This window comes from Histoplasma capsulatum, genomic scaffold, assembly GCF_000149585.1.
Source record: "Histoplasma capsulatum NAm1 scaffold_3 genomic scaffold, whole genome shotgun sequence".
Taxonomy (NCBI): Eukaryota; Fungi; Ascomycota; class Eurotiomycetes; order Onygenales; family Ajellomycetaceae; genus Histoplasma; species Histoplasma mississippiense.
In genome coordinates, this window is record NW_001813980.1 from 51,851 (window position 1) to 73,708 (window position 21,858).

Consider the following 21,858-nt stretch of genomic DNA (forward strand, 5'->3'; position numbering starts at 1 on the left):
CGCCAAATTCAATTAGACAAGCAAATGCGAAAACAAGTGGAAAATGACTCATTATGCTATTACAGTAACTATGTTGAACCTCCTAAACCAAGAATCCCCTCCAGGCAGGCTGGGGATGGATTAGATCAACCGACATCCGAGAGAACCGGGACAGAAGGCCACAAATCAGGCGTTTCTGGGCGTTATCTATTCGTTCTGCCACTCTTGACAAAGTAGCTGCATACAGAGCTATCTGCAGTCGCAATAATATCTTAGTTCTTGTCAATTTCCTAGACTATAACTTAAGAACTTGATCAAATGTTTGATGTTCATCCAACCTCCTTTCCTCTATCTGCTGCATTTTTGCCCGAACAAAATCCTCCATCTGGTCCCGCTCATCTTGTGTTAAATGGGAAAGCCGATCATCAAGCGAGCTCAGAGGCCCAAAGTATTGTTCGTCGAGAAATGTCCAATAGATCTCATCAAACATGAAGCTATTCCTGGCTGCAAGACAAAACCAAAAGAGCCCATCTTTGATAGAGAGGGCCATCCTTTCTGAAAGACGCTGTGATTCCTTTAGACTACCTTGGCAAATCTGTTCGTCTTCATGGACACGGAGCTCCTTAAGAAATAGTTCAAGGCGAGGGCGGTATCGATCCATAAAATTATCCAGGTCCCAAGCCTCGGGGCTTTCAAATAGGAGCCACCATGGAGCACTGTATGTAAATTCAGCGGGGGCGACATATGTATACTCCCAGTCAATGACACCATTAACCCTCAAATCAGACTCCGTGACCAGGACATTCGATGGGCGCAAATCATCGCAGTAGACGTGGTATCGGCCATGCTGTACTGGGACCCGTTGTGCTATATGCCGGAAAAGACAGCGTGCCACATATTTCTTCCGGCAGTCGTCCTCATCGGTGATGGCATCATTGCGTTGGTATTTGAGGTGCAGAAACTGTTGCTCTGCTAATTGTTGGAAATACTTGGAGGCGCTTTCAAAGGTGTGGTTGTAATCGACAAATTCGTTGGGAGGGAAATTTCCAACTCGTATAAGCTCGTTCATTCCGAGCGTCAAAGGCCGCTTTGCAACCCTCCACACCCCAGAGTCGTGTTTCAACCCTCCAATGTATTTGAATACCGGCTTGGAGAGCTCTAGCACAATGCGAGCCATTCCAGAGTAGGCAATCTTCAAATCCGACTCGGAGACATCCGGATTCAGGCTTGGCGCCAACACAGAGGGATCTCGTAGGCGTTTCGAAAGCAAAGTGCCCTCAATAACTGTTGTAATGATATAAGGACCGCCACTCCATGTTCCTACGCCAAGGACAGTTGGGACGGGGATAGATGTGAACCGAGCAATAAAGGCCATCACTGAGGTCTCATCGCTAGTTTTTTCACAGCGGAAGCGGCTTCGGCCCAGGATGGGAAATCTAACAAGAGCATTGAAACCGTCTTCAAAGGTGACAGTACAGCACATATTGAATGCGCCAGTTGTGAAATCTGAAGCTCTGGTTGCTCGAAAACCACGACGAAGCCTGGAGGCAAGCTCGAGAGGCAAGGCTGGGGATTGTTGGAGAAGATAGTTCAACCAGGCAGCATATAGACTTTGCGATTTTTTCTCCGCCAACTTATCCCAGTGCATCGTGAAGGCAAGTATTCCGTCGTCGAAAGGGAACCTCGTGGATGTAATTTTGGTCTAACCGCTTGCGGGATTTGTCTGGCAGATGTTGGACCGAGTGAAATGGTGAACTGAATACAAAGAAGATAAAGAACCCCGGAAATAAGCGGGAGCACTTACCCTGTACTCAATGCGCAACAACTTATCCCAAACCTTCACAAGATACAACTCGAGAAACCCCTTTCAAAACTTGGGTTGGGGAGAGCAAAGCCATTGCTTGGCGCCAAGTGAGTTGCCGCTGTGTTCCAGCCAATCCTGCTTGGCCGTTGTGTGGCTAGCACCTTGTTTCGCTTCGCGCCCTAGGCAGTTTCTTCCCCCGCCCGGAGTCGGACGGGAAAACAATGCAGGTTGATACCCGTTCCTAGGAATAACGCTAGTCAACACACCTGTCGCATCAAGATGACTTTACCGCCATGAGCCCCTCCAGAAGTGCTTATATATAGGGCATTCTTTCCTCCAGGCAGCTTCTACAGCGCATCATCGACATCAACAAGTTTTACCAGTCTCCTACTTCACGTTTGCTCCCAGACGCTAGTCCCATTATGAGTGACAAGCCTAGCAAATCCAGTGCCGAGACTCCAGCGGCCGGCGGCGATGATAAAGCCAAGAAAGCTCGTGATACCCTGGGTTCCATCTACTCGTTTTATGCAGCCAACCACGATTCGCTCGAAAGAGTTCCATCCTTCATGAGCGACTCCAGCAGGGACCTCCCAATCATCTTCCAAACCGACACGGTTCCGACAGCAGAAGAGACAGAACAGTTGAAGAAGAACCTCTCTGATCTCATCAAAACACAAGAGATTATCGATCAAATCCCAGATCAGGAACGGCAGTTGATGATCGAGGCAGCCAATGCCAGCACAATCAAGCGCGCCGAAAACCGTGCCACGAAAAATTAAAGACGCGGATTTAGCAGTGGAGAAAAGGGGGAGTTGTCATGTAGTGTCAATGATATGGGAGCCGGAAAAATAGCTCAGGTACTAGCCTTATTGAAGATAGAAACATCATTGATATTGACATTCTGGTATAACTATTAAACTGGTGTTGAACCACAATAACTATGAAAAACTACAGTTGCAAGTTACCATCAGATGAAGTGTTGAACTTCACAATTTCCTGTCTGCATTTATGCAGCTTCTCCTGTAATGTCTTTCCAACCTTGCTGTTCCATCTCTTTCTTATAAACTGTGTAGGCCGCCATTATCTCTGCCCTCTTGCTCATACTCAGGCTCTGCGGGTTGAGACCTTCCGCCTGGCACATGTTATGAATGTAGGTGTTTACAGAGAATGTCTTTTCCTTGTCCAATTCCTTATCATTTGACTTCTTTTCTCCATCGGTTTTAGTTGTTTTATTCACCGCCGGCTCTGGGCTGTCTTCCTGTTCCTCTGTCTTGATGGGAGGAGCACTTGCCTGCCTCTGTCTGTACTCCTCTACCAAGTCTAGCGGGAATGGAGTCGGGCTTCTGTCTGGGCTGTCCTGTTTCCTGACCCATTGCACATGCCGGCTTTCTTGTCGTTCCCACGCCGTCTTGATCTTATTGTTGAGTCCACGTTTGCCGAAGATACGGATGAGGTCGCTTTTTGCTTCCCAGGTCAAAACGGGGTGTTCCTGATCAATGTCTTTCCAGCGGATTTGAACATATGTGTCAGGGTCCCTTGGCTTTTCTCCCTTCAACTTCACTTCGGCAACGACAACACCAGTGATCCCCTTCACGTTGCCACTCCCATATCTGTACTTTTCCTGTTTTTCATCCCCTGGTGGATAGCGCCTGGTAAGATTTCTGTTGCCAGGATGAGATATCAGAGGCAGCCCCTTAGATTTTGCGATCGCTCCAAAATCCGAGGCAACTGGTCGCATCTCATATCTTGCAGCCTTTCGGGGTCCTATCTGATAAATTGCCTGCATGGCCCGGCCCTTTTGCCTATATGCAACTGGTTCGCCTACGGCTTCATCCTCCAGACTTTCAAAATCCACCAATACATCATCATCATCATCATCATCATCATCATCATCATCATCATCATCATCATCATCATCATTTCGTGGCTCGACTTTAATAATGGGTGATTGAGGTGGTGGAGTAGAGGGCGGTGGTGGAGTTGGATCCACGTCCATGTAATCCTCAGGTAGATTCCAGAAGGCAGTATTGGACTCTTCGGCCTCACGGGCGTCTTTGGCAGCGGCATTCAGACCCTCTTCAAGTTTTTTTTGTCTTTCCTCGATCTTGCTCAACTGAGATTTCTTCTCTTCGATTCGTTTTTGAAGGTCTGGGACATCTTCACCGGATGAACTGGCCAAGGTCGCCTCATCTTTCTTGGTTTCCTCTTGAAGCTCAGTGTACTTGTCTCTTTGTTCTCTTTGTTGCTGTTTGGCCCACTCTTGCTTCTTCTTTATAGATGCAACAGCCTCACTCCGTTTGACCCGCTTGCTAGCGCGTGGTGGCACTGTTTGGGCCCTGTTGGCTGTGGTTGCCCCGGGTAGCTTGGGTGCCGGTGGCGTGGTCGTTGCTCTCGTGGGTGGCATTGTTCATTTGATCTGATAGGCGGCTGTGCAACAGAATAATTTAAATAAATAAAAATCAAATGAGTAACAATGACAATGATTCTTGAAGATGTCTTTATACTTTTTGTTTCTACTTATACTTCAGTGTGCATCTACTTTTGCGCTCTGCATCTGTTCTTACTTGCACACTTTGCCAGCTTGCATCAATTTTCAGATCATTTATACTTCTGACTTGCACGCTTTATCGGCTTGCCATCTATTTTCAAATCTTTTATACTTCTGACTTGTACGCTTTATCAGCTTGCATCAAATCAACTCAAATCAATTTTTCAGTCACATATAAATCTGAAATCTCAGTCAGTTTATAAATGAGTTCTCAGAAATCCCCCTCTTCATACCGCCGGCTGCGAAAGATGATATAAAAAGTTATGGCAATGAAATTAACAAGCAGAGAGTAATCACATCCCCACCTGTATGTACTCATCTTTGAAATAAAGCTAATCAATTTTTAGGGAGGCTATAAATGCCAATGTTCTAGAGAGAACATCACTCTCATTGGCTGTTGACAAAGACCCAGTGAGCGAAATAGTAAAGTTGATGATGAATGGCAAGGATAAGATTGACGAGCCCGATCGGCTGGGAAGAACAGCTCTATCATGGGCAGCTGAGCGTGGGCGTGTTGATGTTGTGGAATTGTTTCTTAACAGCGGTGCTGAGTTGGAGCGTGTGGACAAGGACGGAAGATCACCATTAAGCTGGGCAGCAGAGGGCGGCTCTCTTGCTGTGGTAAAGCTGATGATTGAGAGAGGAGCTAATGTGAACTTGAAAGATAATAAAGGGGCTGGTCCACTTAAATGGGCATATTGGCGTGGAAAGGGGAATGACTGCATAGCTCTTCAAAAGCTTCTTCAGAAACATGGCGCAAGTAGAGTCAGAGAAGTCTGGCTCTCTCGCTTTGAACATTGTTTGCGAAACACTTGCTTGATGGTGAAGCAGAAGCTGTTAAAAAAGTATCACCAGAAGTGATTCTCGGCAGAGACTGAAAGGCATCTTGGATATAAGCTCTACCTTTGACGATTTTCTGGGTTGAGCAGTGTGGAGTGTGATGCTTTTATTATGTATTAGGACAAGACCTGTGGCACTGAGTTGTATATAAGCTAACATCTATCGATTTCACAACCTTGAAGTTAATTTCCTCAGGTCCTCTCCATACAGGCCAAACAGCTATTTGTTGACCTCTCTGCAATCGAAAGTCATTTGTCGTCATTTCAGAGCATCACCATTTCTCACTTGATATGTCTCTGCTGTCCAGCAAGGGCGCTCGCTCATCAACTTAAGCCTAGCACCCATATTGTTAGCTCATAACCATCCATCACCAAGCAAAGGAGCTCTAGTGATGCAAAAAAGACCAGTTTGCATTCGGAAATCCAATTGCGAGCGCTACTGTACGTCTTTTCAGTTTTCAGCTTGCATATCTCTTCTTGAGCCGTGTCTTTTTCTGGCTCAGTACTTCTTTTCAGCTTGCGTTTCTTAAACCTCTCTTAGCTCCTCTTATCACTTTATATCGTATATAATCCCGATTCCTTGCTCTAGAGGGTTTAACTATAATCTTGCTACAGTACTTGTCCGTTAACTGTTTCTTTTCTGATTAATGGATAATTCTACTATGTCTGTCTCTCAGGAGCCTTCGTTTACCTCTAAATGGTCAAACTCTGTGTGTGATTGTGGCCTGACAAAAACATGTATAAGTCTCCATGTTGACTTCTAATGTTCATGAATTGATTGTCTATTAAACACAGGTCTCTGTGGCTCGTTCTGTCCCTGTTTTCTATTTGGGAAAACTCAGAGCCGCGTCAAGCACTCCAATCCCGCACAGTTTAGTTACTTCAACCGCGATGTGAGTGACATACTCCCCTCTTCGCTTTTACCTATTTACTAAGGTTCTCTGAAAGTGTTGTTGTTGGTTCTGTCTTTCTCTCTGCGGATTCCAAGGCATTCTCCAGGCGATTAAACGTACGAGCATGCGTAGCCGGTTTAACATCGAGGGAACTTGCATCGGTGATTGGTGTGGAGCTATCTGCTGCCCTTGCTGCACCCTGGTTCAGGAGGAGAAGGAAATGGTTCAGCGCGTCATGGAGCAGGGGTATCAACCTGTCATAGATATGAAGCGCACCAATCAATCACAGGGAGGGTAGAGGTGATGGCATTGTGTATTTGTCAGACCAACGTAGCTAGCAGACATACAATAGACCGACAGGGCCGGTTCAGCCCGAAAACGCTACCAATTCGTTTTATATATTTAAAAGTACGAGATCAAGGGGGGATTCTACGCGATATTTGGGTGTGAAAATCAAACGAGCCAGTTCACGGTGGAATTTACCTTAACACTCCTACCAGTCAGGCAAACACGCCCTCGAAAAATTACTGTTATGGTGAGGGGGTTTTAGGCCAGTCCATCTGGCTTATGTGGTTCTTCCATCACACCCCTGTAACTGGCAGAACACACAATAAGACAAGGTTATTTAATCATATCATTAAAATACTGCATCAGCCTAAAATACATGCCTCTTTCAAGAACTAAACTTTGGTAAACATCTCATTGGCAGCGGGATCTCCTTTGCCTTCTGACAGTGGTGCAGCGTCGACAAGACGCTTGATCTCTCTCAGAAGAAAGATGTTCTCAGCTTTAATCTGGTCATACTTTCTCTCCAAAGCTCTGAGATGCGCTTCCACCTCTCTGATCTGGTTAAGACAGCCTCTTTCCGCTAAACTGAGTGTTCTTAAGACCTTGTTATTTTCTTCCTGTAGAACGGTTTTTTGATTCTCAATATCAAGATAACATCTCTTGATGTTGGAGAGCTTGTTTGACAGAGAGTGGGTATCTGTGATGCATTAGCTATAAGAATGAAACGCAGCTCAATTGGCTAATGCTTACCACTCATGGTTTCAAGTGTCAAGGTAAGAGTGTGGAGAGGTAGATCAGTAGAGTTATGTGAGTGAAGTAACACCATCAAAACATGATTCAGTCACCTTTATGTTATGCCAACACTGCCGCGAGCCATTTTAGAGTGCAAGCCAATTCTTCTTTTTTCTGTTTCTTTGACGAGGATCACTTTTAAGCTCCGCACCATGGTGGCGTCACGAAGCTAATTCAGTCTCGGTCACTTAACATTGCGGCACAGCTAATGATCGGCACACATGATCAAACTTCGATGCGACAAAGCGCTTGCGCGCACCCTTCTATTCCTAAATAGAACTAGTGGAATCTAGAATTCACGCGCTAAATGCTTGGCTGTTCAACGCCTTAATCATTCATCCACTGCGGTTCTCAACACCTTATCCTTGAGAGGCGTACGTCGTGGCCCTACTCCGCGATGCCTCGCTCCACGCTGAACACCACTGCTGGATCGAGGATTTGGTTGATCTCCGATGAGCTGCACCAAAACTTTTTGGACGCCATCTACCCACTTCTTTAGTTCTCTCATCGACTCTTGGAGGGCGTTCACGTCACTGTGCCATTGTTAGAAAGATCATGAGATCGTTCGAGTGTTACTTAACGTTTTCAACTGCCCATACCTAAAGTTGCTGTTAGCATATTACACACATGTGAGATCATTTCAACGGACATACTGCTCGTGCAAATTTCGAATATTAATATTTTCTGTCTCATATGAGGGGCTGGACTGCGTACTGTCGGTTGGCGGACTCTGCATGGAAGCATTCAAACCTGTCTGATTGACAGTGGCTGTTCCAGCCTGGTTGGAATCGTCTTCTTGAATAGGAGGGGGATTTTCAAAGAACGAATCCGGCCAATCATGCTGCTGCAGAAGCTCCTGAAACACCTGAAGGTCATGAAGATTTTGAAAACTCTGATTGTCCATCTTTAACTGTGAAGAAAACGTATTTTCAAGCTGGTTGATTCTCTGAAGGAAACAGTTCTAAAGAAGTAGCTTTTTGGTTTTTATACTTCCGTCGGCCAGCGCGCTAATTATTCTTCCAGGGTCCAAGTTGCCCCTCTAAGGACCCCTCATTTTCATACATTAATCCTCACAGCGGGACCGTTTCCTATTGGATAGACTTGGGAACTCATTAACCAGGGCCTGCTGTTAGGGATGCGGCCTGAGCTGAAACATTGCTCTCCCCGGAGGGTGTCATTCCCGCGCTTTCAATTGGCTCGCGCCCGGCTCCTCAAGAGGACCATAATCTATATATGAATACTTCACCTACATGCAACTGATTGCTGCTGCTTCGCTGCTTCGCTGCATTTTGTCTTTTGATTGCTTTATCTCCGCTCATTTTGCTCGTTCTTTGTCCTCTCTGTTTGGCCTCAAAGCATCACTTCAGTCAACAACAAGCACCATGGTTCAACCAAACCCCCCCAGCTTTCAAACAACGATTCCGAATGCGTCTGATTTCACCTCCTGCAATCAATGCAATGAATGTGGGATGTGTGTAATCGTGAGAATGTTTCTCATACGGGAGCAGCACCTGCAAGAGCGCCTGGAAGATTTTCAGCAACGGTGCATCAGCGAGAGTTCGATGCGAACCAGTGCCCAGGAACAATGCAGAGAGCTTCTAAGCTCGCTTGCCAGGTCGGAGAACCATCGCGAAGCGCTAGAGGCAGCCCTTGACGAAGCAAGGCACTGCCAACATGAAACGAACACAGAACTTGTTGCGGAGAAGAGTCGGCATGCTGCGACCCACTCAGAGCTCGAAAAGCTGTACTCGGAGAACCGGACACTGTGGAATCTTGTTGATGATCTCACTTCTGTTCCAGGAGGTGACGGGAAACAGGTATCGACTGTCCAAGAGCTGCACAACGATAACCAGGAGCAGAAAGCAATCATTTGCAAGCAGACCGATGAGATCGAAACGCTTCGTGCGACGAATGCAGCAATGAAAGAACGGTGTGGTGGCTGCAACGGCTGCCAGGACGTGACAGACATTGAGGATGATAGCGAAGATGCGGTATTCTAAGGCAAACTAGATTGTATTGGAACACGTGCGAAGCCGGAACTTGCACAGGAGCTTAGTTGTTGCCACTTATGGACCTGTTGTTTAAAAAACTTTATAATGATAAATTTGTTTTTCTACTTGCATATATAAAGCTTGAGATGGACCAAACTAAAGTGAATCTCGGTGTGCTGGTTTCAGTCTTGCTACATACAAAATCCCTAAATCTCACACCCATCCTCCATCAGTCCCTCAATCCCGTTGAGTTTCAAATAGTTCTGATCCGCATCGCGTAGTCTTTGTGTAGTTGCAGAAAGCGCTTCTTCCATTGTTACCAAAGCATAAGAGAAAACATACTTCAAGTCCAGCAGGGCCCGCTGATAATCTTCGTACCGGGAAATCTCTCCCCTGAGGTACGAATTCTCGAATGTGAGCTCCAAGATCTGGTCGTCCACGTAGATAGATGAAGAACGATTCTTAGTCGACTGAAGGCGGGATTGAAGGCGTTCAATCCTTGATGAAGTCTTTCCATTGACCAGGAGCTGATGATCCAGAGGTGAGATCTCAGGCCCAGGGAGCTCAGGAACTGTCGGAAGAGTTGGCTTAAACTTGGCCATCGCCGCGGTGAAATGTAGCTTTGCGTGAACTTTTCGGTCGAGATGTTTCCTTTTTTCCTGATTATGACAAGCGTAGGGAGGCGCGGTGTTAGCTGCCAGAACTGCGTATGTGCTGAAAGTCATTTTAAATGACGGCGCCTTGCAATGGGCGCCTGTTTACCAGACGGGAACTTTAATGGCATAAAGGACTGATTTCTTTGAACGATGCATCTCTACAGCTGGGAGCTTTGACGGCAATGAAAAACTGAACCACAGCTTAAACTGACTTGCAATCTAGAATGGGCTCGCTAGCGAAAATGGCTCGCTAACAAAACAGGCTCGCAAACGAAATGGGCTCGCAGAATGAAATGATCCGCTCTTGGCTCACCTAACTCTTCGGCCACCGCGTTTACTGGAAGCCAACGTTCCAGGAGTGATGCAAGCATATTCGTATTCGCTATCCAATAATGGAGACCAGCCATGCTTGTCGCTTCTCCCTGCAGGGATTATTTTCATGATTGCTGACTTGGGGGGGACTGGAAAACTTGTGAAGCGCGTTTATCAGTTTTTATTGGGAAGGTCCTGCGGGGGGCGGGGACTTGGCGGTGCAGGGGTCCCCTGATCATCACATCTACTCAGCATACACATGCCCAACTACATGGAAGAAAGTGTTATGTAACTTAATAACTAATCGTACCATCTTCTGATGACGAGATGATTTCGCCCGCCCGTCAAAAGATGGCAGGCTATTCAAACAGAAGCAACTCTAGCAAGCCATTGGACGGAACTTCCTCAAATAATATTTCCACGCTATTCCCCTCCTCCATTGTCATAAATACGCCGATAGTGGGTAACGATGTACGGCTCTGCTTCGAGAATATACGGTTTGAGGCACCAGCACCCAGGTGATTTGAGGAGAAATTCGTGCTGTATGCTAGAGGTCAGCGAATATTGCGCAACAGGGAAGATCGCCCAACCTGTAGCAGCTTGTGGCTGGATACCACTGATGATTGTTGAATAAAGTCCTTTACTTCCGCAGATGCATTTCGGGGCTCCTGCAGTACGAGGGTATTGGGGTCTTCAAGGCTCGTGTGTCTCTCTTTGAGTTTGACAGCGATTAGGCCAACAGACCGGACGTCTCGCTGTTTACTGTCCGGATCAGCAATCGCATTAAGCAGGCTCTCTCCGATGTTCGCTGTTGAAGTCAGCTCGGTTTACAAAGTGATTGGTTTTTGTGGCCATCATACCTATCTGGACCTTTCCATTGTCACCGAGGAGGACGTTGTCACAGTCTAGGTAGCCGTGGCTTATTCCAAGATGTTCGTGGACATAGCTCAACCCATGAAGGACCTGAGCAGGTCAATTAACAGTATGGTCTGCGTTTTGAAAGAAAATCTTCCTCACCTCCTTGCACACAGTGGCAATGTCGGCTTCATTGAAGCGGGTGTGGGGGCTACAATGTAGCTGGGACAGGGACGTACGCATCGCTTCATAAACGAAGTAAATAGACTCGCCGCTCATAAACGCCTCTTTAAGATGAGTGATGTTTGCATGGGATACCGGTTTAAGATGCTGCACTGGCTCTTGTGAACTTCGGGATGATCTCTTCTTGATAAACACGACTGGAAATGACATGACATTCTCGTAGGCGAGAATAGCAGTGCCGGCACGGTTCTTCTCCCAGACACCAATGTATCGCTTCCAAGGATGTTCATGTGAGAGAAACGAAGTTGTTTTTGTCAGCCTGGAAGGCGGTGCGTTGGTATTTATTCTCAGTGGAATTCTTGGGGGGCGTTCCTTTGAAAGTCTTTGCTGAAGTCTTGGTTCAGCATTCCTGTCCGTGGCGCGGCAAATATCACCGATTTGCCTTACGTCGGCTGCGCTTGGTACCAGTGTAAGACGGTTTGAATCTGCCAGAGGCATTTTGACTGTTTGATCAGGTGGTCAAAACTAACAATACGTGGGGCACTGGAGTCAACTTTATAATCTTCAGAGTTCCGAAACAGCGTCGCAATACATTTTTATGCTATGATTCTTGGGCGGCTCGCAACTGCCCTTGCTGCTAGCTAAAGCTATTTACATGCAGGAGCACCCAACGGGGGATCCGCTTGAGGAACCTCCAGGTCCTCCGCTCCACGGTATTCGATCGTTATTTCCTCTTCTCTCCTCTGTCCTTCTCATACCTTAGAAGGCAGCTCTTCATTTCCTTCATATGCCTTTTTAAGTCTTCCTAACTTGACAAAATTGTAATATAAGAATAGCCCAGCGGTGGACGTGGCTGAAAGTCCGGTGACTGCCACTGTTGATATTGCCATCACGGACCAATCACCACTTTGAGCAGTGTAAACGTTGATCAGAGTGGTTATCAGCCCGGCGGCAGAATGGAGAAGACCTGGGCTACACATCTTAGAAGTGGCTAACAAGATATGAGGACAGTACTCACAAGAAAATGCGATTTATGACCCAGATATAATTGTATCTCCACGTCCAACCCAGCCAGAACATGCCGGAAACTCCCATTAGAAACAAGAAACAAGCGATCATCAGCAAAGGAGGGTTTTGTATGGTACTCAAAATGACTTTCTCCAAGCCTTTGTCAGTAAGGTGTTCCTTAACCGTATCGGGCTTCTGAAGCGATGTAAAAGTTCCAGGTACCACCAAATAACCTGCGAGGAGTAACCAATTGAACAATGCGGCGGAAAAGCTATGGCCCCATGGAATGCTATCTAATTCCAGCAGCATTCGCACGTACGCGGCACTGTCGATAGAATCTGAGCTCCCGAGATCTGGCCTGAAATCCTGTGACGCCACCCTCTCCTCCTTATCCATGATGGTCGCTGAGGGCAAGCAAGGCACAGAGGACAAAAAACTCTTTTAAATTAGAGAACTGATGCTCTGAGTCTCTGACTAAGGGTCGCCTGCCGATCTTATATTGCGAGTCGAATCTCGCGTGGGATCCAGGCCTGCGACTCAACCTGTACCCGGATCGCGGCAGTTGCTGATAAAAAAGGCCGACAACATTCGTGCGGTCAAGTTTCCACTTTGAGCTTTCAATAGGATGTCCACATCAATGGCCGTATCAACCGTATCAACCGTATCAACCTCTCGCCACGATTCACTCTCAAGCTGGGATGGGCTGACCCTATGCGATTTTCAAACTGCTAGTACCGATTTGCACAGAAGAGCTGAGTTATCTCGCGAGCGCTCCATGGCTATAGTGCAGCTCCTTGGAGATGGCGCTGACGTGAATCAAAGAGACGACCTTGGGCGGACAGCATTATCCTGGGCTGCATCCAACCGCCTTCCTGGAATTGTTTACTGGCTCATCGAGTATGGAGCCGATATCAACATCATCGACCTGCACGGAAGAACCCCCCTGAGCTGGGCCGCCCAGGCGGGATCTCACCACGTCGTAAAAATCCTGGTTGAGAAAGGAGCTGACGTTAACTTGGCACGCGGTAATGGGTTGCGGCCCCTTGAAGCCGTAATGGAGTCTGGGCGTGGAGAGGAGGCCACAATTGTCATGAAAATTCTCAAAAAGTTTGGTGCTAAACGCTCCTGGAGGCATAGGCTTCGCCACGGATGGTTCGGGCATGGTTATCTAAAAAAGGTGTAAACAAGACAAGCCACAAAAATAAGGGCAGTAAATGGTTGTCTAGCGGATGTTTATCTTTTCTCTTTTTCTGCTTTTTTTCAGACTTCGTCCCGAACAAGCTACCACAAAATATATTTGAGTATGCCAGACACACTAAAAACCGGATGTTTAACCACTTTCATTGAACAAGCTTAAGAGGTCAAATATTGTCGTTGTATCATCCAACAGAGTCCAGAAGAGGTCGCGAGGAATGCAAGCAAGATTGTGGTGGAGGCTGCAACGAAGTGAATTCAAGCTGAGTGGGCTCGCATCAATGAACGGGCTCGCACAACCAGCTCGGAAGCACGCTGTTTTTGGCGAGCTGTCAATAGTTGGACACTTCCGTATTCGGTGCAGCGACAGTATCAGTTAGACACAACACTACAGGAAACGAAAATCTGCAAACGGAAAAAAGAATTAAAGATAAATTAAAAGAAACAGATAAATAAAGCGAGCAAAGAAAAGATCAACGCAGAGGATCCGCTGCCCATTACAGGATGAATCCAAACAACGCTGACTGGCTTTCCGTGATCGCAGGCGACCACGGAGACGTTCGAATCATGGATAGCGGCCGCCTGTCCCATATCCTGAATGAGTTGGAAAGCCCGGAGCGACAACAACCGACGATGATATTCTTGTTGGGAGGTGAAGGCAAAGAGGAAGCGCTTGATTCGCTTTTCGAGAACTATATGACACAAAACAAGCCAGAGAAGTCAAACATGACTATAAACTTACGAAGAGAAGCTGGCGGGGATCACGCACCTGTACTCTTTGTTGATGGCGATCTTCGCGCGACTTTAAGTGTGCAGCAGAGTGAGAGCTATTTGCGGAAGACCACCTACTCTGCATTGTGGGCGGACGGAGGTAGTGAGGATGTCATCAGTTTGGTCTATGCCAGGCTCCTCTTCCTCTTCTGCGACATTGTGTGCATCTTCGCAGAAGACTTCCCCAGTCTTGACCACGTGGCGCATTTTCTACTATTTGTCGCTCAGGCAGGTTCTGCGTCCACTCTTCCCGTTCCGGTCCGCCCAACGGCTCTTGTTGTCCTCGGAAGAGGCAGCGAGACGCACCGGCTTGAGATGAACAAGTTTCATCGAACAATCTCCGCCCATCGGAGCCGCATAGCAGAATCCTTCTCTACAGTTAGGACGATCACCCTCGGCAGCTATGATCGGCTGAGGAGCTTCCTCCAGCACCACCTAGACCATGCCGCGAACATACGCTCTGCTCATCGCGCTCGTTTTACTGCCGTGCACCTTGACAGCCTATTTCAAGCTGCGCTAAGGCACACCGCGATGACCGTCACCGAGCCTTTTGACCACATCAGGGAGATGAGGGTCGGTAACGAAGTGCCGGCGGGTCTGACTTTTCATCTCACTAACTACTTCCGACTTGGATTTCGGGCGGAGATCAGCGTGGGTGACCTAGTGCCTTCTATTGCTTCTGCTATTGTTGCAGACAACTACCCTCCAAGGGCGCATTGTAAGCCCCCTTTAAGCACGATCCCAAAATTGCATGCTAAGATACCAGTGTCGGACCCAAATTTGGTGTTCGAACGTTTGTACCGTGAACCCCTTTTAGAAGCCTTCCTATGGCTTTGCAAGGAGCAACCCAGCCTGTCCTTAGTGCCCGAAGCGGCGTGTGAATTGGTCCGAGTCGAGGCAAACAGGTTCTTCTCATCTGTAGAGGAAGCGGGGAGGCCATCGACAGAGCTGCACCAGGAACAGCTCATGTCACAGAGTGCTCTCTTCTGCCGAGTGAAGTCTAACCGCACCTGTCTCTGGTGTCGATTCCGAAAGCCAGAACACCGACCCGCCTGTGGACATGGTCTATGCGAAATATGTGTAAGAAGGTACGGGGACCCCGCGTCTGATACTGAGTATCGGCTGACTATCCGTCTCTGTTATCTGTGCTTGTCGCGAGCGCCTCTCACCATTGACCTGGTGCCTCCAACCAAACGTATCAGCAGCTTAGCCATTGACGGGGGAGGCGTCCGTGGCGTCATTCCTCTGGAATTTCTTTTGTTGGTGCAGGAGAAGTTGGGGGCCAACTGTCCAGTTGTGGATCTTTGTGAGCTCGTCATGGGAACCAGCTCCGGTGAGCACTTTCTATCAGTTTCCACTTTTAGGCACTGACGTTTTCCCAGGAGGAATCATTGCGCACGCCTTGGTGAACCTACGGTGGGACGTGGCAACCTGTTCTGATGTCTTCGAACGGCTAGCCCGGAGAGTCTTTCACCGGGCACGACGAGCTCTGCTAGTCCGCAAGTCATTCGCCGGACGACTTTATGGGTGGCTCACCTGGTGGCTGTATGATGGGCTTTACGATTCTGCCGTTCTTGAATCATTGTTGAAAGAAATCTTTGGAGAATTCCGTCGAACCTTTCACGCTGCGGGGCCTGACGGCTCGGGAGCCCTAATATCTGGAACCAAGGTGGGAGTGGTGGCAACCAGTATTTCCCGAGAGACCTCCACATTTGTGTTCGGGAACTTCAACGGTGCTGAATGCGGCAAGCAACGCGGTAAGCCCAGGAACCCCACCGTTAGGCTTCCCCGCTGACACCAACAGGCTACGAGCTAGTCCGGCCGGAAGACGACGGTGATGACCCGTTTGTGTGGCAATCGTGAGTGGCGTTGGTAGCCCCTTCAGGTTTCAACTTTGGCTGACAGACAGTGTACCAGAGCACGAGCGACATCTGCCGCCCCATCGTATGATCACCTTTTGAGAAAGTCTAATCGGGCATTGAACTGACTACTGCTTCCCAGGATCTTTCCACCAGCCTACATCCGCGCGATTGGGACTTTCCAGGATGGAGGACTGAGGGAGAACAATCCGGCCGGCATTGCTCGGCGTGTGAGCCGCCAGATCTGGCCAGCGAAAAAGAGGCCAGCACTTGTGGTATCAATAGGGACGGGCACCAAAGACGACAAAACATCCGGTCAAGATGCTCCTCACTTTCGCAACGTATTCAGGGATGGCTTCGCGCGTCGCGCTCTCGATGCCTGGCTTTATTCGCTCGACGGGGAGGTCAAGTGGAAGGACCTGATGAACCTTCTAAGTGATGACGAAAAATCCGATCATATTCGATATAACGTCTCACTGAAGGACCTAGCCGGCAAGATCGACAGTGTCAGCGACATTGACAGCTACCGCAATCTGGTCATCCTCAACCCAGGGAGTGCGAAGATGGCAGCTGAAGTGGCAACCGCGCTCCTCATATCATCTTTCTACTTCGAGTTAGCCGAGGTGCCTAACAGTGAAGATGGACATTTCCCGTGCAGAGGTATCATCCGCTGCCGGCCACGGATCCGGTCAATTCTCCCACCGCTAGAGGAACTCCACGGGTCGCAGCAGATGTCCTTCACCACGGACAGCGAGTTGCTAGGTCCTTTCCTCGGGGAGGGTGACGTCTGTCCCTCCTGCGACCGTTACCACAAGCCTGTTTCGTTTTATGTGAGGCACCTGGAGGAACGTATCAGCATATATTTAAAGTTCGGTCGCCGGAAGCACCGAAAGATCAGTGGATTTCCCTGTACGATAAACGATATCATCAAGGACCAAGGCCTCGCCTCTGCCTTTGGTAATTCACATCACGACCGACCAGGAACCCGGCCATGTCTTAGGTGCGATAGAGCCGCAGACGAACAGCAGTGTCGAAGAAAGAGGACACTGTCCGAACCCTGTCAAGACGCCCCGTTGCGGAAGACTCGTCGGTTGGGGTAGAATTGTCCAACACTGGCCAAGACGCTACTGGCCTTTACGCGTTTATCGCGTATTGGGTGGACAGGTAGACCCTGGTCTAGAACATTGCGGGGTAAACATTTTTAAGTTTAGCTTTTGATCTTCGCTCAAGCGGTAACAACCACAAGATACTCGTCGGCGTTAAAATTCACAGGTACTAGCTCTTATCTCAAACCTAGTTCTTATCTCCAACTATAATAACTATGTACATGGAAACTTCACACTCTGCAGACGCATTTTACTCCTAACAAATAATAATATAAAACGCGGCCGATGATTTAAAAGTTAGAGTGAGCCAAGCCGTAAATAGTAGTGGGGGCCTTAACCCCTGTTCGCTTGTTTCGGATTGTTTCGGATCCGTGTCCGAAGCGCAGCACATTATAAGGAAGGCACATACACCCTGAAAACCGCGAGACAATTCCTGATTTCCGCCACTCTCAAATTGCGCATCGAAAATGGCTGGGCCAGATCCGCACCGCAAAGAGCGCCAAAAATTTAAGAAGCGAACCAAGACTTTGATAAGCAAAAGTGCTGAAGTTGCAGAACTCTGCGGAGCCAAGGTCTACCTTCTTATTGAGCATGAACGGGGCAATCTTTGCTTTAATTCTCAAGGCCATGAGACCCATTGGCCACCGCCAGACGAACAACTGGTATGTCAGATATTCAACATCTCGTTTGATGTTTGCTGAGGATGAACACTAGGATGAGAAGCTGCCGAATCTGGAACGTATAGGCATGGAACAACGTGATCCCAATCATTGGGCGAATGATCCGGATCTGCAGAAATTTTTGAAGAAGAGAAAACTGTCCCAGAAAATAACGTTGCCCCCAAGCCCCAGTATTATGGTACGATCAGAGACAGCCCATGAGCAGGAGTATGGTTGTGAGGAGCAACACTCCTGTGGCCAGGAAAATCACGCTGGAAACGGGGCAGAGAATCGATAGGGAACCGTTTTTGGTCCTTCTTTTCTTTGCACTAAGCTGTTGGATATTTGGTCATGGGTCATTTTTTGAGCGCTGTCACTGATCCGGCTCGCTGGTATTAGAATATTAAAGAGGCAATACCTCGCAGGTGACAAATACAGTCAACAGTACCTCACTGCCAAACAATTATATCATGGAAATTACAGATATCTATTCCGCCGTGATTGGCGGCGTCGTTTCAGCTCTTGTTGTTCTTCACCTTACTATAACCCTCGTGCTCAGCATTGTTTTGTATCTGCGCGCAAATTGCTCCGCTCGTTGGACGTCTGGACTCTGGCGTACTATCTGCAGAATTTGCCCCCTGCCGAGTTGCCGCTTTCTTCTTCAGGTTCTGTATGTAGGGGGCACAGGAGTCTGCAACTTCTTTGGCGTGAAAGACGTTTCTCAAGCCGGTTCACGCGCTGCGAAGCTGGCGATCTCCAACCTTATTCCTCTTTGCTTTATAGGTCCCCATGATGTCGGCGCAAGGCTGTTGCGGCTTTCTCTGAGGAATTACAAAAGCTTCCATGTTACCATCGGTATCATGGCACTGCTCCAGAGTCTCCCTCACGCTGTCATCGCCACTAGGAGTACGGGAATTGTGCTTACTGATGACGTTCAGCTCTGTGGTTTTCTTGTAAGGCTTGGGTCCCCGGCTGGGTCGGGCATTACTGACTGTATCATGTAGGCCATTTTAATGCTATTACTTCTTTGTACCCTCCCACTTTTTCGAAGATACCACTATGAACCATTCCTGATATCCCATCTGTTGTGCGCTATCGTCTTGGTCTATTCAACCTGGCGGCATGTCAGGAAAACGGACGGTCTCCCGAAAAACTGCCTCCTAGCCACCGTGAGCCTCTCTGCAGCAACCTTGACTTTTCGCGCAGCTAGAGTTCTGGCCAGGAACATAACCAACGGACAATTTCCCAGCAAGTTAACCCTCACCTCCAACAGTAATCCAGACTCCGATGATGCATTCCACGTCACCATCGTTCTTCCGCGGCCGTGGAAGATCCAGGCTGGGGAGTGGATCCGGTTGAGTGTGCCTCGCGTAGGCTTCTGGAGTCTATTCCAAAGTCACCCATTCATGGTTGTCTGGTCTGAAAGCAATAGTTCATCCTTGTCCCTGCTGATAAAGCCGCGGTCTGGCTTCACTAGAAGGTTCCTGACTCGTGTAAAACCACACACCGAATGCTGGGCATGGATCGATGGCCCGTATGGCCCCTCTCCGACCGGTGGATATTTTGGTTCCAAGCAGGTGGGCCATTACGGCCATGTAGTCATATTCGCGACAGGTATCGGTATCGCTGCTCAGATCCCTTACATCAAAGAAACCCTCGAGGGTATCGGAGAATGCAGGGTGCGGACACAGAAGATATCTCTTGTGTGGCAAATGGACAAAATTGGTAAATGTCAACAGCCAACAGCTACCAGCCCCATCACTAATGTGTTTTGCAGACGACCTGACCCTTGTCCGCCCCTGGTTACAGCACCTTGTCACCGCAGATAAGAACTATGTGAGTGATGGAGAGGTCTGAGCCGTAAGTTCATGACTGACTAATATACTACAGAATCTGGAACTTCTTGTGTATAATCCTTCGCGTGCTGCCTCGACCGATGACCCGGAGAGGTTTGGCGAGCACGGTCTCATCCAGATCTTTGGAGGCGAGGTGGACTGGGAGATACGACTACAAGCTGAGATGGAAGACAAGAGAGGGGAGCTGCTCATCATGGGTGAGTTTACTCCATGGAGCCGGTGGAAACATGCTAAGCGATTCATAGTCTCTGCACAGCGTCACATTCGAGAGAAGATTCGTAGGTTCGTGCGGCAAAACTCATCCGGGAGGATAGAACTCTTTGAGTCAGAGTTCCAGCCATGGATGGCCGGGAAGAAGCCGTGGATTTTATAGATGGCCTGGGTTGATGAAGGGCCATGTTTTGAGGAACCGGCATTGCGGACACTTACCCATGATGAAACAAGGCTGATTGTTAGACCAGCAGGCCTGGATTCATAATCAGCTGCTGCTTCATCAATTATGTCAATGATTCTGTTTAAGGGTTTATCTGTTTCCTTGGACAGAAAATGAACTTAAAAGGTTGAAGCATTCTCACCACTGTTTCACTGCTATTATATATTCCCGATTACAGCAGCCTATAATGACATTTGAGTCAAATAGGCTTTTTTCATGGTTTTGTGTGTTTTTTCAGCGTGAGAGTCCCCCGGTATATTAACCCTCCGTGTAGAGCGTTCTAGTTGTAGATGCCTCTCACCTGATCCTCACTACAATCATTCATCATGTAGGAATTTGAGACAGTTTTGATGAATTAGTCTGAAATTGAATATATTCACTTTGTTACCCTCCATGGCACTTCCTCCGGTGTATTTTTATGTACATTAATATTAGGGCGATGCAACCCCAAGGTGAAAGGTAGGCCTTGTAAGCTTGCAAAGCCCACGGGTGCCCTGATGATTAATCTTGATGATAGAGGCATTGTCTGCCGGATGTGGAACCAATCAATAGGAAAGGCATTACTTCATCGGAGCAAAATAGGTTTTCAAGGATGTTGTTAAGTGTTTATCCAGCTACGTGATGCCTACATGCAGAAACTAGTGGAGCCAGCATTCACAAGCCAGAAAAGAATACAATTCAGAAAAGAATACAATCCAGAAAAGAATACAATCCAGAAAAGAAAACGATCCGAAAAATAATATAAACCAGAAAGAATACCCAGTCAAAAATCACAAATCGCGGCCGAGATGAAATTGTGAGTGAAAATGGTGTCGGCGAACACTCACTTGAAATCGCATTCGACAGAACACATTAAAAAGCGACTTTGGCTCAATGAAGGGCCATCTTATTTCTCAAATAACCCTTGCTTATAGCTATAGACTGAGATCTCTTCCATACTGCTGTTTCAAATTTTTATCTTCATTTTACATCATGCAACCATCAGACTCAAAATGTGTCAAGAGGCCATGGACTGCGCACCGTAGCCTCGTGCAGATGCGTTATCGACGGAAATGCACACTCCGACGTATGCTGCGTAGCTACTTCGACGACTGCCATTGCAATGGTGTCTACCTTCTCATCCATGAAGACAACCGATACTTTACAATTAATTTCAGCAAGCCTGATGGTTCGGGCAGCCACTTTCCACCATCGGACAAAGATATAGTAAGTGTTATATCCGGTGCCACCCAGGAAGTACTCTGACGGAAACAGGAGAAGCACTACCCCCCTCCGTCCCGAACAACGTGCGAGAACTACACAAAATATCGGAGGTTCACAGGGGGAAAGGGCGGGAAACACGAAAATAAAAGTGAATAGAGAAGACTACTAGACCATCAATGCTATTGGATAATCAAATAAATGGTTTTTTATATAATGAAAAACTGCTGCGTTTGTACCCTTTCTACATCTAAGGGAAGACAGGAGCTCTTTTGAAGGCAGACACGCGCATCACCAAGAATCTATTTTAAGTCAAGGCAATTTTCCAGAACGCGACATCAGTGCTTTCTTACTAATATTGTCCTTGAAGCTCTCAGTGCTCACTTGCGTGTACACTTATTCCCGGATCGCGTTAGGAGGAATGTCATTATGGGCCTCTAGCTTTGCTGCACATAACCGAGAGTGTACGGGCCACAAATGGAGCTTGGCTTTTGTAACGAGGTCGGGTAGTGCTGTAACTAGGGAGGTCGGGTCGGGGTTTCCGATGTGCAGGAGGACACGAAAACGGAGCGGTGTCATGGATCTGGCAGGGGGCCGAAAATGGATCGTATCCCAACTGAGTGGTGCAGCAG

The 21,858-nt window shown here is 47.8% G+C and overlaps 11 protein-coding genes across 11 annotated transcripts; 7 read left to right on the top strand and 4 right to left on the bottom strand.

The window, feature by feature from the left end:
- Positions 1-274: 274 nt before the first annotated feature.
- On the bottom strand, positions 275-1,627 carry HCAG_03140 (predicted protein; the record flags this gene model as incomplete). The annotated part of the gene is made up of 1 exon (XM_001540993.1): positions 275-1,627. The coding sequence occupies one exon, from the start codon at positions 1,625-1,627 to the stop codon at positions 275-277; it is 1,353 nt and encodes a 450-aa protein (XP_001541043.1).
- A 578-nt stretch (positions 1,628-2,205) lies between these two features.
- Positions 2,206-2,562, top strand: HCAG_03141 (predicted protein; the record flags this gene model as incomplete). The annotated part of the gene is made up of 1 exon (XM_001540994.1): positions 2,206-2,562. The coding sequence occupies one exon, from the start codon at positions 2,206-2,208 to the stop codon at positions 2,560-2,562; it is 357 nt and encodes a 118-aa protein (XP_001541044.1).
- A 279-nt stretch (positions 2,563-2,841) lies between these two features.
- On the bottom strand, positions 2,842-4,187 carry HCAG_03142 (predicted protein; the record flags this gene model as incomplete). Its single annotated transcript, XM_001540995.1, has 2 exons — positions 2,842-2,892; positions 2,946-4,187. The coding sequence occupies 2 exons, from the start codon at positions 4,185-4,187 to the stop codon at positions 2,842-2,844; spliced, it is 1,293 nt and encodes a 430-aa protein (XP_001541045.1).
- A 413-nt stretch (positions 4,188-4,600) lies between these two features.
- Positions 4,601-5,192, top strand: HCAG_03143 (predicted protein; the record flags this gene model as incomplete). Its single annotated transcript, XM_001540996.1, has 2 exons — positions 4,601-4,620; positions 4,679-5,192. The coding sequence occupies 2 exons, from the start codon at positions 4,601-4,603 to the stop codon at positions 5,190-5,192; spliced, it is 534 nt and encodes a 177-aa protein (XP_001541046.1).
- Positions 5,193-6,187: 995 nt separating this feature from the next.
- HCAG_03144 (predicted protein) lies at positions 6,188-6,361 on the top strand (the record flags this gene model as incomplete). The annotated part of the gene is made up of 1 exon (XM_001540997.1): positions 6,188-6,361. One exon carries the CDS (start codon positions 6,188-6,190, stop codon positions 6,359-6,361), a length of 174 nt encoding a protein of 57 aa, XP_001541047.1.
- A 382-nt stretch (positions 6,362-6,743) lies between these two features.
- On the bottom strand, positions 6,744-7,108 carry HCAG_03145 (predicted protein; the record flags this gene model as incomplete). The annotated part of the gene is made up of 2 exons (XM_001540998.1): positions 6,744-7,048; positions 7,102-7,108. 2 exons carry the CDS (start codon positions 7,106-7,108, stop codon positions 6,744-6,746), a joined length of 312 nt encoding a protein of 103 aa, XP_001541048.1.
- A 1,417-nt stretch (positions 7,109-8,525) lies between these two features.
- HCAG_03146 (predicted protein) lies at positions 8,526-9,143 on the top strand (the record flags this gene model as incomplete). The annotated part of the gene is made up of 2 exons (XM_001540999.1): positions 8,526-8,614; positions 8,759-9,143. The coding sequence occupies 2 exons, from the start codon at positions 8,526-8,528 to the stop codon at positions 9,141-9,143; spliced, it is 474 nt and encodes a 157-aa protein (XP_001541049.1).
- A 307-nt stretch (positions 9,144-9,450) lies between these two features.
- Positions 9,451-12,544, bottom strand: HCAG_03147 (predicted protein; the record flags this gene model as incomplete). Its single annotated transcript, XM_001541000.1, has 9 exons — positions 9,451-9,475; positions 9,513-9,785; positions 10,104-10,251; positions 10,555-10,642; positions 10,693-10,898; positions 10,963-11,065; positions 11,120-11,413; positions 11,899-12,112; positions 12,159-12,544. 9 exons carry the CDS (start codon positions 12,542-12,544, stop codon positions 9,451-9,453), a joined length of 1,737 nt encoding a protein of 578 aa, XP_001541050.1.
- A 379-nt stretch (positions 12,545-12,923) lies between these two features.
- Positions 12,924-17,190, top strand: HCAG_03148 (predicted protein; the record flags this gene model as incomplete). Its single annotated transcript, XM_001541001.1, has 8 exons — positions 12,924-13,327; positions 13,539-13,717; positions 13,887-15,446; positions 15,496-15,870; positions 15,930-15,972; positions 16,031-16,057; positions 16,115-16,929; positions 16,973-17,190. The coding sequence occupies 8 exons, from the start codon at positions 12,924-12,926 to the stop codon at positions 17,188-17,190; spliced, it is 3,621 nt and encodes a 1,206-aa protein (XP_001541051.1).
- Positions 17,191-17,545: 355 nt separating this feature from the next.
- On the top strand, positions 17,546-20,071 carry HCAG_03149 (predicted protein; the record flags this gene model as incomplete). The annotated part of the gene is made up of 8 exons (XM_001541002.1): positions 17,546-17,740; positions 17,793-17,965; positions 18,147-18,690; positions 18,742-19,462; positions 19,515-19,573; positions 19,628-19,790; positions 19,839-19,871; positions 20,058-20,071. 8 exons carry the CDS (start codon positions 17,546-17,548, stop codon positions 20,069-20,071), a joined length of 1,902 nt encoding a protein of 633 aa, XP_001541052.1.
- A 927-nt stretch (positions 20,072-20,998) lies between these two features.
- On the top strand, positions 20,999-21,271 carry HCAG_03150 (predicted protein; the record flags this gene model as incomplete). Its single annotated transcript, XM_001541003.1, has 1 exon — positions 20,999-21,271. The coding sequence occupies one exon, from the start codon at positions 20,999-21,001 to the stop codon at positions 21,269-21,271; it is 273 nt and encodes a 90-aa protein (XP_001541053.1).
- Between the last annotated feature and the right edge of the window lie 587 nt (positions 21,272-21,858).